General features: G+C 34.6%; 1 protein-coding gene across 4 annotated transcripts in view; it reads left to right on the top strand.

Moving 5' to 3' along the window:
* The first annotated feature begins 1469 nt into the window (after positions 1 to 1469).
* Positions 1470 to 19458, top strand: part of LOC129438744 (chloride channel protein 2) — a 57023-nt gene continuing 39034 nt past the window's right edge. For 2 of the 4 annotated variants that reach the window (XM_073865935.1, XM_073865936.1), the window contains exons 1-2: positions 1471 to 1704; positions 18795 to 18948. In XM_073865935.1, coding sequence (XP_073722036.1) covers positions 1654 to 1704; positions 18795 to 18948 — 205 coding nt within the window. In that variant the 5' untranslated portion in view covers positions 1471 to 1653. Of the gene's footprint in view, positions 1705 to 18794; positions 18949 to 19458 lie in introns of all 4 variants that reach the window. The other 2 variants (XM_073865934.1, XM_073865937.1) reach the window with 2 other exon arrangements.

The following is a 19458-nucleotide window of genomic DNA, read 5'->3' as shown; positions in this document are numbered from 1 at the left end:
ACAAACTGAGGCTCTCTACACACAAGTTTAGACCAAAAACTTTACTTAGCTCTGCCCAAATATCTCCAGTATTTATAAAACATCTACTAGTGTGCAAGAAGGTTTAAATGTGTTTGTAGATTGAAATGACAGAAGTAAATTCCACCACGAGATGGAGACTATTATTACTTCTTTTATTTGTTAAATATTTTGAGATGTGTTTGTTTGAGATCATGAGATCCAGACATGCAGTGACTCACATCAGACAGAAGAGGGCGTCACTGCTGCTCAACACACATTTACAGTAACACAGTCTATACACTTTAAAATAAGTTAAAACAACTTGGTTTTGCAAGTCAATTCAACCTACTATTTAAGTTTGGCTTGTGAAAAGTTGACATAACTTATAAAATCAAGTTTTTTAATTTACTTTTTTAATGTCGATTTGACAAATGCTGCATATTTTTACAGTGTTCTGAAGGATTACAAAAAACTGTAATATAAGATCATTTCACCTGCTTTGATGTCTTTTAAAAGTTATATTTCCTACAACGATTCTTTAAACTGTGCAGATTACTGTAATGGAAAATAAACGTTATTGATTTAACTCGTTTAACAGTTCATAGGCTGATAAACTTTAATGAAGGTTTAGTTTTATTCTGATTCATTAGTCTTTATCTTATCGTCTTATTTTATCTGCTTATATTCTTTGTTCAGGTGTGCCTTTGTGTTTCTGAGAAAGATTACACACACAATAATAAAACTTTTAATACAGACTTTTACATAATAATAAAACTTTAAGACTTTTTAAATCTTTCATTTGAGCTGAATTTTAATCCCTGATTTGTCACGACACATTCTGAGCAACATTAAATTGTAAAGTGCATATGCCTAAAATATGCAAGAAATGTTTAATTGCTTTAAAGGGATAGTTCACCCAAAAATATAAATTGTTTCATCATTTTCTCACTCTCATGTTATTACAAACCTGTATACATTTTTTTGTATACATTCTGATGAACACAAATTAAGATATTTTGAGGAATGTTTGTAACAAAATTGTTCATGAGCCTCATTCACTTCCATGGTATTATTTTTCCTACTATGGAAGTCAATGGGGCCTCTGATCAGTTTGGTTACATTCCTCAAATACCTTCGTGTTCATCAAACTATCTTTTAAGTATTTAAACAATTCTTTATAACAATACACTTCTGAACGTCTCAATAACAGCACATTTAAATTTTGTAGTTTTTTTACAGTCCTATTAATCATTTATCAAATCACACTTACATATAATCTTATAAACTAATCCATAAAGCCTTAAATGTGCCGCTGTTTGTTCAAAGCGCACCGCGTTCCGTGCGTATGCGCGCGAAGTGGGCGGAGACTTGATAAGGAGAGTGGGCGGAGGCTGGATAAGTAAAGTGGGCGGAGACTTCATACGTAGAGTGGGCGGAGACTGGATAAGTACAGTAGGCGGAGACTGTAAGTCTGTAAGACTGACAAACTTCTTTCACACACGAGCTCTGTGACAGAGTTTCATAACGCGAGAGTCGCGCTTCTTCACGCGCACTGCCACGCTCGCGTGTTTCAGTGTGTGTGTGTGGGGGGAAGTTTGTGTATTTTTTATATTTTTGTCTGTGTTTGTGTGTGCGAGAGAAAGTGTTACAGTCATGGCTGTGGAGGGATCAGATCAGCGCGCTCTGCAGTATGAACAAACTTTGGTGAGTGTTTCTGCTCTTTTTGTGTTTTTATAGAGTCACGCGAGTGCTCGTGTCACACAACACACACACGCAGGTGTTATCAGATTTAAAGTGATTGTGTATCTATGGTTATAAGGGTCTGTTTGCTGTCTGTCTGAGTGTTTCTCATGAGTTGTGATGATGGTTAAAGATGAAGATGAGACCTGAACAACGTGTCTGATCTCAGTTACCCGTGAGAGTAAAACTTTTATTCGATTTGACTGAAGTTTTGCCTATAATTTAAATTTAAAGTGCAAACTCATTAAAGTGTTAAAGTCTCTCTCACGTTACTAGAAAGCTCTCATTGTTTTCCTTATAGAAATGAATAAGAATGACGTACCTGTGTGGGCGGGGTTTAACACACCTGTGGTCCTGTGAAGTCACATTTTTCTGTCACCACACAATTCATGTATTCAAGACATTATTTAGCAGAAAAGATCTAACAACAAACCAAACAGGACAAAACATTTGTGGCGTTTTATTGATTCACAATAATGAATCATTTATGAATTATAATAATATACACTACAATATTTCAGGACAACAATATGTGTACTGTAAACCGTATGTAACACATTGTTATTATGTCAAAAAGAAGATAAAGATTCATATCAGTTGTTACGCAACACTGCTGAATCAGCACACACAGACACACACACATGCGTTTACACTTTTACTTTCCTCTCATTCATGTCTTATTATTGTCTCATCTCTGTTGTGGCTATTTTTGCTGCGCTATCTATGTTAAAAGCTTTTAAGCGTTTTATTTAAATTGTAACATTTTAGTGTCCACTTCTGCTGTAGTGCATTGTGGGTATTGAAAGATTAAATGAGAACAGGAACTTTAGTTTTACATCACAACTTTTTGCTTTATCACAGAGTTTGGCCCAGTTTTGGGGCATAAGAATGAGCGTGCATGTGCTTTTTAAAAGAGATTCATTTCATTTGTCTTATCAGGGCTGTCATTTGATGTCTGGCTGGAAAACGCAATAATAGGATCAATACATTGTGTGTGTATGTGTGTGTTGTTGAAATAGATAAGTGTGTCCTCTGAGCTTTTAAACGTGTCATAATGGAGTTATTGATTAGTTTTGTTCATGTAAAGTGTGTAATGGGTCATTTAGGTAATAAATAACGTGTGTGTGTGTATGTGTGTATGTGTGTGTGTGTGTGTGTGTGTGTGTGTGTGTGTGTGTGTGTGTGTGTGTGTGTGTGTGTGTGTGTGTGTGTGTGTGTACAGAAATGTCCTGTCTGTCATATTGTCTGTCTTTCTCACACACACAGTTTGTTGTTGTTCATTTGTTATTGTTCATGTTTGACTGACAGCTGTCAATCAATATAATGTCACATTGTTGATCGGTTTAGACTCACTGTGACTACATGAACTGGATAATTTGAATAGTATTTTTCTCTTTCCTTTCTGGAACTATAAGGCTCATGACTCTTAAACAGATACCTTGATTTTAATGTTGCATGTTGCATAAGACTGGTGTGACAGAAATCTCTGTTGAGGTAAAACAGTAAACCCGGTTAGTATCCATTTGAGAAATAGCAGATTGATGTGATGTGACCTTTAACATGTAGCAAACTGCGGCCACATCAGTGACAATTAAAATAAGAAATGTAACAAATACAAGCTTCACATTTCTGTGTCTCACACCTAAATCACTTGAATCCATTGAAGGTGTATTTACTGTAAACTTCTGTCTGTTTGTGTTTAAGACCTGAAGGACGAGTTAAAATCATCTTCTGGTGTAATGAACCAGAAAAATAACTCACTTTTAATATATTGAGGGATGAAAACACGCTCTTAGAACGGATGTGTTAAAAAACAACACAATCATTGTTAGTTTAGGGTGAACACACTTAAAGGGTTGTCCCAGAATACACACATCTCTGTGTTATTATTGGAACAACGCATTTGGGTTATCTTTGACCCTTTCCCTGCCAGTGGTTTATTTTTTTAAGTTGCCTGCCAGCATTTTTCTGTGATTTTCACCAAAAATTCACAAAATGCATTTTTTCTAAAAGATTGTATAAATATATAAACCAACTATATATCAAATGAAAGAACAGACTCGCTGCTATCAAACAAACAAATAAACAAACAAACAAAAAAAGATTTTTTTAGGGCTGTCAAAAGATTAATCGCGATTAATCGCATCCAAAATAAAAGTTTGTGTTTACATAACATATGTGTGTGTACTGTGTATAAATATTATGTATAAATACACACACATTCATGTATATATTTAAGAAATATTTGCATTTAAATACTGTATATAAATTTATATTATATATAAATATAAATATTTTATATATAAATATAAATGATTGGGTGTGTTTTTATATATAAATAATAATTATACACAGTACACACACATATGTTATGTAAACACAAACTTTTATTTTGGATGTGATTAATCGCGATTAATCTTTTGACAGCCCTAATTTTTTATCCTATCTTAACTTGTTCTCTTTTTATCAACTCTCAAATATGGGCAAAAAACTGAAATAATTGCATTTTGTAAAGCGATGATCAAAACGTACACAGTGTTTTTGTAATCTGTGTAAGAGCACCACCTGGTGGATAATAGCAGAAATATGGATTTGCATAAAAACTCATCAAGGAAGTGTCATTGGCAAGGAAAGCGGTTTCTCTTAAATTAAAGAAATAACTCCACATGGGGAAAGAGTTTGCACAACTTGTTTTATTTTAACACAAAATGACAAAATGTGTTAAATAGCAAAAAAATGTGTAAAAATGAACACATCCTTTCTTGGAGTGCACAAGGCAAGCACACACGCGCACGTACACTCAGAGTCTCACTAAACACCTGCAGATCGCCCCATGGCAGTAATTTCTCGCTGTTTTAGAGCACTAAAGTTTATAACACCCCCTGTGTTGTGTGTTAGTGTGTTTTGTGTGTGTGTTATTTGTGGGGGTTTTCTGGACTGTATCCAGTGCTGCTCCATCAATCTTTACATGCTTCTTCTGGGCCTGTGGGTCAATGGTTGTGGTTACCATGGATACGGGTCATTTTCTTAAAGATCTCTATATTGTACTTTATCTCTCTCCGCAAAAATTTCTTTCTTAGTATTTTTGTCTTGTTTTCAGTACAAATATCTAAAAATTCCTAAATTAAGATGCATTTTCTGTTTAAGCAAAAGCACCTAAGAAAATAAGTCTGGCTTTTAGACAAAAAATTATACAAAAAAAATTAGAATTTGTGCTTAAAACAAACTCAAATCTTGAGTTTTTTTCTTAAATACTTAATTCAAGAAAGAATTGTATATTGTATAAAAATAAAATTATCTAAAATTCTTTGCTTAAACAGAAAATGTATCTTATTTTAAAAATATTTAGATATTTGTATTTTGTACTGAAACTAGACAACACTTTTTTGCAGTCCTCTCTCTCTTTCTCTCTGTTTACTAAGTTTTTCTAGTAAATGATTGATGTTTATTTTTTGTGTTTTTATCAATGCATTTCAGCAGTCATTCAAACAAAACTGTGTGCTTGTGTCTGTTAATGTCTAACTGTGCTTAGGTGAAAAAAATTGTGATGATCTGTGTTTCTGAATGAATGATGACACACACACACACACACACACACACACACACACATCTAATGGAGTATTCAGCGGTCAGTGGTCACTGAATTAAAATTCTGGGCTGAAACTATAAAAAAGTTTTTGTATAATTGCATTATTATACTTTTTAATTTTATTAATTTTATGAATCTGGTTTGGAAAAAACTACAAACCAATAGAATAATCAATCAATCAGTTTTTTGAAAAGTATAACTTAAAAATTTGAAAAAAAACAGCACTACACTGTAAAAAAATTCCCGTAACTTACCATAGATTTAAATTTGTTGTTTATTGCCAAGAGCTTGTTTAAAGTTAAATAAATGTTAAATATTAACAAGTCTTTATCTTTACAGAATAAAACTATACAATAATAGCATCATGCAAAGCATTCTGGGAACCAGAAATCATCATCAACCTTTTTCTCTTTTTTGCTTCAGATTTTTTTTCCTATAATGTTTTGCTTGATGCTATTATTTTAGTTTTACTCTGTAAAGACAAAGACTTGTAAATGTTTAATGTTCATTTAACTTTCAACAAAATGTTCCCAGTCAATAACATAAATTTAAATCTACGGTAAGTTACCGGCAACCAGCTGCAAGTAACACTGTAATGTCTTATTGTTGCATAAAATTAAATAATCAAATTTAAAAGCTTTTTATCTAAATGATGTAACTTTCTGAAAACTATTATATGTAAAACAGTTTCATCCTATCGTTATTTGTTCTCTTTTCATCACATCTCAAATATGGGTAGATTTCTTCAAAAATACCGAATTTTGAGCAAAAAGCTGAGATAATTCCATTTTTATAAAGGAACTTTTGTTCGAGATTAGATTCAGAGCGATCATCAAAACATACACAGAGTTTTTACTGTTTTTTGGATCAGTGGATGCTTTTGTGAAGTGGTCACCACCCCTGTTCCTGGAAATCTACTTTTCTGCAGAGTTCACCTCCAACCCCAATCAAACACACCTCAACCTGATAATCAAGCTTTTCATGGCTACCCAAAAATCTGAGGCAGATACTGAAGCAGGGTTGGATTTAAAGTAGGCAGTAGTGCAGGGCTGCGTACGAAAGCTTAGACAGCTTGAATGAAGCTCAGAGAAATGCCTTCGGACAGACTTTAACGCAATTCTGTTTTTTTGTGCTCCAGCTGCTTCTTGGTGGCCATTTTAATTTTTTCGAATTCGACCAGTCTTGACCAATTACATTCCCCATGCACGCCCACGAATAGATTTGTGGGAAAGGACAATGAAGGTATTTCAGGAGACAGGGAGTAAAGCAAAGATTGGATTCGGACGTGCCTTGATGCCTTCATGCCTTGGATTGCGGCCTCCGAAGGCATTTTAGAGTTTTCGGGCACAGCGTTAGATCTCCAGAAACATGGTTGGTGACCACTGCTTCAATGTTTTACAGGTTGGGCAAGAGCACCACCTGGTGGATAATAGCGGAAATATGAATTGCCGTAAAAACTCGTCATTGGCAGGGAAGGGTTTTCTCTTAAATGACAAGATAACTCGTTAATGGCAGGGAAAGAGTTAATACTACAGGTTTAGTTGATCTTAACAACTGTGGGATATTTGCTGGCCGGTTTGGGACGTTTTTTTGTCCAATGCAGCAGCGGAAAATTGTCACCATATCACCTCGGATTATGACACATTTGAGTTAATAAAGTTAATCTTTGATTATATTTAGATAATTGTCATGATGATTTTGTGAGGGACAGCAGTGATGCATTGATTTCTGTGTGTATTGTTTGTACATCTTATTGTATGTTTGGTAAATGTGTTTGATGTTGAGCAGCTGTCACACATCAGTTGTGTTTCCATCCTGTGATCAGATGAGAATGAAGTTAAAGTTTAGTGTGTGGATGTGTACACAGTCTTCTGTTTAAAGAAAACACAACTATTAGCACTGCACGATATTGAGAGGAAATGCGACATGCAATAACTTGCTAAATGATGCGGTATACAATAGGTGGCATGATCATTTACTTCAAGGTTGTAAAATTGATTTAATATATCTAAAAACTGCTAATTATATAACAAAGATAATGTCTGGGAAAATAAATCATCACTCTCTCTGTCTTGGCAGTCTCTTTCTGCTATTTGCATCTACCTTAAACTTTGACAAAACACTTTGTTCATGTATCTACATCATTTAGTTATTGCAAACCAGTGTGGTATGCATAAAGCCACATGCAGATTTACGGTATTACACTGTAAACATTTTTTTAGAAATGACAGTATTACCGGCAGCTGTTTTTACTGTAGATTTAAGTGTACACTGTAAAAATTTGCTGTAATTACGCAGCTGGTTGCAGTAACTTACTGTAGAAGATAAAGACTGAAAATGTTTCATTTAAGTTTGAACAAACTATTGCCAGTAATACCATAATTTCTACAGAATTTTTTTACACTGTATGTTATTTACTGGCAGCAGATGGTTCAATGTTAAATTAACATTAAACATTAACAAGATTTTATCTTTACAGAATAAAACTAAAATAACAGACTCATGCAAAGCATTCTGGAAAACAAAATTTGAAGAAAAAAAATGTTGATGAGGATTTCTGGTTCTGGTAAATAACATACATTAAAATCTACAGTAAGTTATTGGAAAACAGCTTCATAACTGCAGCAAAAATTTAACAGTGTACAATATGCAAATTTTGCAGTATTTCTTTGTATCTAAATACTATCGTCGCTTTGTTGATGAACTGTATGAAGTTTGAAGTATTTACAATAAAATAATTCACTGTAAAAAATCCGTAGAAATTACAATGTTATTGCAGCTGGGTTGCCGGTAATTTACCGTACATTTAAATTTATGTTATTTACTGGCAAGAGTTTGTTCAAAGTTAAATCAATTTTAAATATTAACAAGTCTTTATCTTTACAGAATAAAACTATACAATAACAGCCTCATGCAAAGCATTCTGGAAACCAGAAATTATCATCAACCTTTTTCTGTTTTTGCTTCATATTTTGGTTCCCAGAATGTTTTGCTTGATGCTGTTTTTTTTTAGTTTTACTCTGCAAAGACAAAAACTTGTAAATGTTAAATGTTCATTTAACTTTGAACAAAATGTTGCCAGTAAAAAACATAAATTTAAATCTACGGTAAGTTACCGGCAACCCAGCTGCAATTTCTACGGATTTTTTTTTTACAGTGAAGATGAAATGAACAGTCTGTCTGTTAAACCTTCTGTTGTTTTTTATTGCCTTCAGGTTTGAAGAGGTAATCAGATTAATTTAAGGTTTAACACACATTTACATCTTTTACAGATCTAACTTATTTAGCAGACACTTTTCCAGGTAACAAAATAAGCAATTAAAACAAAAGAACAGCAAAGTGCAAAGTCTCATTAAGTCCAACACTGTATGCATAGCCAAGTTTAGTTTTTTTAAGAACAGAAAAGATCAATAAAAAGATAATAAAGTCTGTATTAGTAAGTGAGGTGTCTTTATTTATTAGTTCTGTCAGGTTGAGTAGGGTTAGCGGTTAAACAACACCTCTGGATATATGTACAGACTTGTGACACGTCTTGTATGAGGATTCTCAGAAGTGAACGATTAGTTCAGTGAAACCGAGACATCTGTGTACATTTCGTACCTTGCCAGAGTTTTGTTGACTTGTTAAGTTTGTTATATTTGAAGTATGGATGTTCATGTACTAAAATATGTGAACTGTGAAGCTGTTTGAAACAATGTACATTGAAATAAATGATGAATTACATCAAAGATAACAATGAAAGTCCTCCATCTGATAACCTCAGGAAAATTCTGCATTCCTTTAAAATCCATTGCGACACACACACGCGCGCACACACACACACACACACACACACGCACATACACAAAAGTACTGTCAGTTTTTTATTTAATTTCCATTTTAAATTAAGACTTTTTTGACAAATAAAATAACAGTCATCATTTTGTGGAATTTGCTTGTGTGCGTTTGTGTGTGTGTGTGCGCGTGTGTGTGTACTTCTGTAGGATTATACACAGAGGCTTTTGTGCTGTTGTGTAATTGTGGGTTATTGCTTGTCCCAGGGTATGTTCTCATTCCTATGGCTTTTATGTACTTAGATTAAAGACACAAATATGAAAACAAATCCTGAGGCACATACTTAAACACAGGTGGACACACGCGCGCGCACACACACACACACACACACACACACACACACACACACACACACACACACACACATTTGAAGTTGTGTATCAGTGTAAACTCACATGTGAAGGGAACAAACTTTATTCCTGTAATCCAGAATTTAATAGATGATTTTACAGTTATTTTTCTAAACACAACTATACAAATGTTGTGAATTGTTTTTCTCATATGGATTATTGTGTTGTCACCGCTATAAATATTTATACAAATTTAATGAGGTGCAGTGGTTCTCAAACTGGAGGGGGGTGCAAGATTGTGGCACCACTTTAATGACATTTTATAAAAAATATTAATTTATCATAAATTATGTGTAGTTCAACAGCACTACATTGTATAATTTAATTTGGTTTTTTTTATTTAAAGATTGTTTTATGCAGTGTTCGAATTATGTCAAAGATTATTTATATATATATTTATGTTAAAGATATAATCATTATATGATTATATGATTTCACAAAGTCAGATGTGATCCTGGTTCTACATATTTTTATATTTTTTTTATTTTGGTGGTCCTGGATCAACATTTTATTCAAAGAAACCCCAAATAACCCTTAACTCAAAACCTAACCATTTTTACCCCTCAAATTAGTATGAAATAATAGTTTGAGAAGAATTATTAAAAGCCCCTATACCAATGCTAAATCTAACAATCTGTCAATCCCTCCAGAAAACAGCGTGAGGCGCACTTGAGAGTTTACATTTTGGATTAGTTTCTAGAGAAATTGGGATAAATAATGGACAGTATTGCTTTGTTTTTGAAACCTTGACTCTTTAAAACCTCGATATAACTTGAAACCGGTAACTGGCCCATGCCTATGTCAGTGCTTCTCAAATAGTGGGGCGGGACCCTCAGGGGGGGCTCAAAACAACACCGGGGGGGCACGCGAGACCCCGGGGAAAAAACTTTTTTTTTGCACTGTCACTTAAAGACATTACACCCCAATCACGCTGATAAGCCGCTTGAGTTTTTATTATTATTTATTGATTATATTTAATTTAATTTTTCAGTATCAAATGGGGCGTGACAGAAGATAATTGAGAAGCACTGGCCTATGTAGTGTAGTGTATATACTTGTGCATACAACAAAAGCATCAACCCTGTTACTGTAAATCTCTCTGAAATTATTAAAATTAAGTAATTTTGTTAGATTGAGATGACAAAATAAAATATTCTTTGTATACTTATTTTACAAAATTGTACAATTCATTACAAAAAAATCACTGTCCCAGCAGAAGAGACACTTGTTGGTATCTTTGTATGGTTCCTCATCTCACGTCTCACAAACGTTCAGATGTTTCTTGTATTTCTGTCATTTCTCACGCTTTGTTGCAGTATTGTCACAGCTGTGTAACGCTCACCCTGGACATCATGTACTGTACCATTCACCCCATATCAACACACACACTTTATGGGACAAACCCCCTCTGTGTGTGTTTGTGTGTGAATGGTGTCACAGTGATGAATCTGAGCACGTGCAGAAGAAACAGATCACTTTGTGTTCAGATGGCCCACAGAGCTCCACCACAAACATCTCTATCTCTATCTCTCCTTTCCAAAACAAATCTCTCTCTCTCTCATCATTATGTGTTTAAATAAAAAAACAGAAATCATAATATTCAGAAATGATTTCTTAACTTCTGACGTGCACCTGCTCAGATAAATGAAGGATCACTTGTGTTAGGTTCTGTTTCTAACTCATCAGCGCCTCCTCTGGTGTTGTGGTGTTGTGAGGTATTACACCTGCTGCAGTGAGTGAGAGAGAGAGAGAGAGAGAGAGAGAAATCTATCTTCTTCTGACATGTGCTGCCCGCTGCAGTCGTTCTTCCTGTCGTTTTTCTCTCTCGCTTTGTTCGTTTCTCCCACTTACTGAAAAATTTAAATTCTTCTCACACGGCGGCATGAATAAACCTACTGTTATACAGCCAAACATCTCTCTCTCTTTCTCTCTTTCATTCACTCTGTATTTGTTTCTTCTGTATATTTTCTCCTTCATCTTTTCTTCCTCTCCCTGCTTTTAATGTTTCAGCTTTATCTCAACACTAAAGACAAAATGTGTGTGTGTGTGTGTGTGTGTGTGTGTGTGTGTGTGTAAACTTGCTGACTTTTTATTAGCTAAATCTGACTCAAGAACCTATTGTGCTCATTTCCAAGTGTCATGCTTATCATTTGTTTGTGACGGGTCTGCTAAAATACATTTGCATGATTGAGGGCTCACATTTTCTAATACATTAATGCAACACTTATTATTACACTTATCTTAGCCTGGACTCACTTTTAGTTCCTGTCTCTTTAAACACTCTTTCCTAAACAAATCATTGTCATTGGTCACTTAAGGTGTGTCAAATGTCCCGCCCCTTACCATAACCACAAGCAGCTTCTCTGTTATAAGCGGTAGTAATGCATTAGTTTTGTCTTATAAATCTGAACCCGTATCAAAAAGTGTAAATGTAAAAGAATAACTTGATTGAACACAACAGAACCGCTACAAGTGTGACTTCAACGGGACCATTTACAGCTCTTGTTGTTAATGTGTTGTTTGATGTTCTTAAAATAAAATTTAACAAAAAAGTAGTGATGGGCAAAGATTAATCGCGATTAATCGCATACAAAACAAAAGTGATTTTTGCATAAGATATGTGTGTAAATTATTATGTATACATAAATTCACACACATTCATGTATGTATTTAATAAACATTTACATATATATATATATTTATTTGTATTTTATATATTCTATATTATATTTAAAAAATGGATATATAAATAAAAATGTTCTGAAATGTATATATGTATGTGTTTGTGTTTAAATATACATAATTATTACACACAGCACAGACACACATATTATGCAAAAATGCACTTTTATTTTGTATGTGATTAATCGGGATTAAACTTTGCCCAGCACTAAAAAAAGTTGTTGGATCAATTATATACTCCAGTTCAAATAAAATGAATGTTAATTTATGTTAATTTCATTAAAAAAAAAATTTAATCACGTGCAACTGGTGTCCACAAGTTTTTATTTTAGTGACAAGATTTGAACAGAGATTTATAAAAGTAAGAAAAGTGAGTCTGCAGCTAAATACTATATCATCACAATAATACTTCAAGTTTTTTATAGCACATGAATATATAATCAAACACACTTAAAATCTGTGATATGGAAACACAAGATACCATCGTACCCAAGGACTCGTCCAAAAGTTTGCATACCGCTGGGCTGGAAAATATTTACATGAGCCCTATAGGGATGCACAGGTTATCCGAAAACAAACTCAAAAGCAAGCGAGTCTTTTGATGTAGTTGTTTTTAAAGTGTTTTCTGTAAAGGGAGTTCACTTTCAGTTTTGTAACTTTGGAGATCGTTTTATGCTTAAACAGTTAACTTTACCCTCCTAAGACCCAAACTTTTGTTTGTATTTTTTCTGATTTTTTCCAGCTATTTGAGGTTAGGAAGAACCAATAAATATAATAACCAAATATTTTTCTTTGAACATTAAGCAGTTTATTTGTACAACACGTTCCAGTTACACAGAATTAACTATTATGGTGCCAACAACAAAAAAACTTATGATGTTAAACACTAAATAAGAAATAATGAACATCCAGCTGGTTATTATCACAGATTAAACCCTGACAAGGTGATCAGGATCACAATGTGAAGCAGATAACATCTCGTATTTGTTTTATGAATTATTATTTTGAAATATTTATTTGTAAGTATTAAATGGCACATGTCACCCGGATTAAATGTGTTTGATATATGAGAATTATAAACTAATTTGACCAATCAGAATCAAGCATTCTTGAGCATCGTGTATTAAATAAATAAATAAATAAATAAATACATAAATAAATACATAAATAAATATTAATAATTAATAATACAAAATACATATAACTAAATAAATACATATGAATAATAAATAAATATTAATAATAAATATTTATTATATAACAATAAATAAAAAAAGCATTGAAGGTGCTCTTTCATTTATTGTATTTTAGAGTTTTGATGCAAAATATTGTCTTATTATTCCAGTTAATAGTTCTTTTTTATTATGAGTGAGATAGAAGATAAAATATAAATCTCTCTCTCTCAGAAGTGTTTTCTTTAGTTCACTGATGTTTTTATGTTTTTCTTGTTATGAGTATAAATGTTGTTGTTCGGGTTGAAGCGGGTCGGGGTCATGTGACTCCATCCATCATTCATTCGTATTTCTGGCTGTAGTTTCAAACACATAGTTGCACACGAATCCACACGATAATCACAGCTCTTCAGTTCTCCAGCTCTCTGTTGTTTGTTTGGAGGTTTATTTTTGTCTGTATGTTTCGCTCTTTTCCTTTAGAAGTCATTTTCTGGGCTGCAGTTTTCTTTTTGTTGATGGGATCACGTGACCTTGTTAACCATACTACACAAAACACACACAGAGTCTCACACCTGACTGATTTGTGTCTATTTATTGGATTGTTAGGTGTGATGACCATATTGTTTTTCAAGAAGTTATTATTATACATTTGTTTGTATGCCGTTTAAACGGTGCATTAGAGTAGGTAGTGTAGTAATTGTTTAGTGGGTATTGATAGTTAAATCATGCTGTACTCAAGATCACCATGGTAAAAACACATAAATTCAGCTGGTTTATTGCTTTATTTTACCAACAGTAGTATGAGGTTGAGGAAAGGTTGAGAAGAAGAACATTTACCCATAATCCTCTGATGTACCTCTGTCTGTCTGTTTGTGTCTGTTTTGAATGAGCGCTATCACACACACACACACACACACACACACACACACACACACACACACACACACACACACACACACACACACACACACACACACACACACACACACACACACACACACACATTTTTCCATTAGTGTGTTTGTATAAGGGTGACACTTTCTAGGAACATATATATTTACATATGTATATTTATGTGGGCTTATGTAAACAGTGTTCATACGGGTCCTTGAAATCCTTGAAAGTTTGTGAATCTGGGGGTAATAATTCAAGGCACTGGGAAGTTTTTGAAAATATACATACATGGATACAGGTCATTAAAAGTGCTTGAATCTATTTTATGCAAGAAGTTTTCTGGAAAAATCCATATTATTCCCTGTGTAGTGTACGATAATATCATTAAATTCTAGACGTTTTAATCACACGTGTTAAACTGTTCACTTTAAATGTTTATATCTTCTGTATGTGAATGTTGATTCATACCAAAATGCTTTTTTGCATAGTTGTGTTTGAAAAACGTCTTGGGTTACGTTTGTAACTGTTGTTCTCTGAGAAGGGAACGAGACGCTGCGTCTCTCTTGTAATACTTCCTGCGTCCCTGTAACGCCGTCTTTGGCAATATTTCAGATAGCGATATACTTCCTGACTCCTGCGTCATTTTGAGGGTATAAGACCTGGAAAGTCCTTGAAATGTCCTTGAATTTAAAGTTAACTAAGGTGTGGGAACCTGAGGTCAATATTTATTTTTAAGGACAACATTAATACAATTATTTTTAAGGCATTTTTAGGTATATAATTTGAATGTGGATCTCTAAATTTTTTTATTTCCCATATGCATTTGGCAGATTTGGGACTTGCATTGAATTGTTTACACATTTTTTGTACTATTTAACACATGTGTCATTTTGTGTTAAAATAAAAGACAAGTTGTAATAATAACATAGAAATGTGTGTATTCTGGGTGACATAATTCCGATTTTTTCCCTCCTCGTGTGGCACAGATCGGATATGACCTACGAATGTGTAAGCCAGAAAAAGTGCATAGATTTCGATAGTTTCAGATCAGTTTTAGGCCTTATTTATATGTGGAAATAATTCGGTAATTTAAGGAGACAGATCAGATATTTCCATCTCAAGCAAATGCTGTTCTGGGTCAGTATGTCAACCTTGAATTGTTTGCCAAGTGTTTAGTGTAAACGATGATATCGGATACGAGTTGCTTTTTCAAGATGATGTAAGCGGGTCGTCCAAAAAATCGGATACAGGCAACAAATCTGAATCGGGCATCAAGATCTTCAGTGTAAATCCAGCCTTAATGTGTTGTTCCAAAACAAACAGTGATTGTGTTGCTATTAATACAATGTTGAATTCAATCTTGTATCAGTTTGTGTGTGTGTTCCCTAGAATCGAACCCATGACCTTTGCGCTGCTAATCCAATGCAAGTTAACTGATTTGCACTTAAAATCAGTGCTGGATCAACTAGTTTAGTAAGATCCGGTTGAGCTTGTAGACTGTTTTGGTTTAGTAGGCTGGAGTTGGTAGACCACTAAAGAAGACCAAACCCAAACTAGCAGACATACCAGCTTAATTACCTTAAGTGGACATGACCTGATTCTCTAATGGTCCTTACCCAGATGCAGTGTTTCCCACAGGATTTTGAGGAGACTGTGGTGGTGATGACATCACCCGCTAATTAGCATATATGTGATGTCATCATGTCGTGTTTGCATTTGATCTAGTGTTGGCACCTGAAATATGTTTCACTTCTACTCTTTGATCTGTATCTGTATTTGATCTGTATTATATATCAAATTATATTTTAAGCAGAATTAAGCTGTTTTAAATAGTGAAATGGAATCATGAAAATTCTATTTGTGGGGGCCAGTGTTGATTCTGTGGTGGGCAACCACAAATAAATCAATGTATGGGAAACACTGAGATGTTTTGCCTGTTTAACCAGATCCCAGCAGCTTATATTCCAACTCCCTTAAACCAGTTCAGGCCAGTAAGAAGCTCAGACCAATTTTATGTCACCTTCAGTGATCTTCTTCCTGCTGACAGAGCAACACACCCCGAATACAGAACACAAGTTGAGAAGTTTATCACTTAGACACCTGTGCTGAAACAGAGAGACCGTCTATAAGAAAACATGTAAAGGGAAGTTGTGTTTCACACAGATATCTGTGTGCGTATGTGTGTGAGAGAGAGACACAAAAGACTAATATGATAATTGACTTTTGGCCTTTTGGGTGTGCATGGAAACTCGGCTCTCTATAGGTCAAGAGTCTAAAACAACCATCTCTTCAAAAACAATGTGTGTCAGCAGAACACACACACACACACACACACACACACACACACACACACACACACACACACACACAGACACACACACACACGCACGCACACACACACACAATATCAAATATAGAAAATCACATAAAACTATGACACAGTGATATACGACGGTAATCTCTGCTTCTGCTAAAATATAATAATGACTTGACTACAGATATTATTGTATATACTACAAATACATATATTACTTTTTACATATACTACTTTTTCAAATGTCCTTTACTGTTTGAAGGAGATCGATCATTCATTTATTCTTACTTTACATGAGTTAACTATATAGTATTTAGAGCTTTCAAAAGATTAATCGTGGTTAATCGCATACAAATAATAGATTGTGTTTGCATTTGTGTGTGTAATCATGTATATATAAGTACACACATACATGTATACATTTAAGAAAAATTGTATTTATGTGTGTGTATATATAATATAAACTATGTCAAAATCAAAATAAATATATGAAGCAAAATGAGATATCTCGTTTTTTGATTGTGCATTACAATTAATATCAATCTGCAATTGGTTTGTTTTGATTTAAGCCTTCATTACTAAAAAAAATACAGCCAAGCAGTACAATAAATCTCATAAAAACATGATAACATAATAATAAACATGATTTGACAAAAAATAAAAACTGAGCTATCTCCTTTGGAACCAAACTCCCTATATATACACAGCTGGGAAAATAAATATTTGACACATCAGCATTTTATCAGTAAGGGATTTCTAAGTGGGCTATTAACACAAAATTTTCACCAGATGTAGCCATCAAGCCAAATATTGAATTCATACAAAGAAATCAAAACATTTAAGTATACAAGTTAGATTTTGAAGTCTTTCCTGTGTGCCTCTTGGTTAATGAGAAGCCTTTATATGCCATCAATTAGGACTAAAGCAGCTAAAATCAATTACTACTGATAGGGGGGAGGGTTTCTCTCTCAATACTGACAGATTTCAGGTGATCTCCTAGCCTGGCTGCGCCCTACTACGCACTTCTGCTCAATTTCATTTTCCTTCAGTACTACGTCTGAGATTTTGGTCTATTCTAGCATTTCAAGAAATCCAATTTTTGTAGGTCCAATCAGCAACGGAGGGAGTGGCTGAGAACGATGACGTTGATGTTGTGCGTCAGTTTGAGTTGTAGTTCAGTAAGGGCGCGTGCACACCAACGCTTTTACGCCCGCAGCCGGCGCATGTTTTCAATTGTTTCCAATGGATGCTCGGCGTTTTTCAAATAAACCAGCAGCTAGCGTTTTTTTTTTCGCGCTGAAAACCGGCGCTCGGCGTTTTTTTTTCCGCGCTGAAAACCGGCGCTCGAGAGTTGAAAGAGATTCAACTTTGGGAGAAAAGCTCCGCTCGTCAATGTCAGGTCTCACACGGCCACCTAATCACAGAGGAGGGGCAGGACATTAGCACAGCAACCAACCGGCTCGCAGCTGAAGTATCACAGCTACCAAAGCGCTCAGCTGAAGAAAGCTGGCACTCAGCTGAAAAACAGCTGGCATTCGGCGTCCTCAAGGCGTTTTCAGCTGCGTTTAAAAGTTTTGGTGTGTCCAGCCCCTAATGGCAGCGGAAAAAGACGCGAGAAAAGCTATTCGGTCTGTTGTTGCAAAACTGCCGAATATACAGAAGTTAAAGCCGGAGCAAGAACAATGTTTACTAAGTTTTGTTGGTCTGATCATTCGGACTTGTTGTTTCCGGCCGGTTTCGGCGCATGATATACATCACGGCTACACGTTAGCGATTGGCTACGGCAGATCCTCAGTGACTCTGGGCAGATCCAATAGTGTTGAACTTTAACAGAGAACCCCCCTACAAGGAAGTAAACGTTTCTCAATGGAGAGAGGCCACAAATAAAATGTACAAGAGTCTGGTAAAACCAGGCTAGTGATCTCCTGGCTTTCTATGCCATTTTGCACCTTGTTATCTTCATGTGTTCAATACTTATTCCCTGTGTCATTTCACTTTATTTATTATGACTCAACTTGTATACTTAAATGAAATTTTGTGTCAATGCCCACTTGGATATCCCCTTACTGATAATATTTTACACATCAGTACTGAAGATGCAAAAACAAACTTTTATTTTGTATGCGATTAATCGTATTTAGTGAATACTGTGGTTACTATAGTAAATGTGAGTAGTATGTGTTGTGTACATGAGTTAATCACTTTCTGTGTGTGTGTAGATGTATGGGCGTTACACTCAGGAATTGGGTGTTTATGCAAAAGAAGAGGCAGCCCGACTGCGGGAGGACGGACATCATCGCCGGTCCATCTCTGAACGCAGCCCGTCACTCAAAGTCCTGGAGTATGAGAAGGGACGATGCGTCAAGTGTCGAAGTGAGTCACATTTGTATTTTAAATTGTTTTAGCCATTCAGTCAACATTTACATTTCCTAAGGTGTTAGTGCATCAGGCAGAGTTAAAGTTTAAAAACAGGATTGTGTTAATTTTGTGATTATGTTATTGTCATTCTGTGTCATTTCTGTTAATATTGATCCTGTAACATGTGAGTTAGTTTTAGATAATTGTATTTACTTTAGTTTAGTTTATTGCTTTAAAAGATTGTATGAATGAACATCTGGTGTTACACAAATTTGAATCTGAAAGTGAATTACGTGACTTTGTTATTGAAGTAGACGCTGTTGTCAGACTAATCCTCTTAACCACAATCCTAAAACTAAACAAAGTTGTCACTGCAGTGCCTACTATTGTCACACATATCAATGATGCTTAGGTGTTACATCGGCAGGTATGTGATGTGTAGTGATTGGGATTATTTGGTACTTTGACCATTAATAGAAAAATATGAACTATATGAAGATCTGATGATCTCATAACAATGACTGC

This window comes from Misgurnus anguillicaudatus, unplaced genomic scaffold (genome assembly GCF_027580225.2).
Source record: "Misgurnus anguillicaudatus unplaced genomic scaffold, ASM2758022v2 HiC_scaffold_33, whole genome shotgun sequence".
Taxonomy (NCBI): Eukaryota; Metazoa; Chordata; class Actinopteri; order Cypriniformes; family Cobitidae; genus Misgurnus; species Misgurnus anguillicaudatus.
Note: the sequence above shows the minus strand (reverse complement) of the source record. Positions and strands in the feature narration are given on the sequence as shown.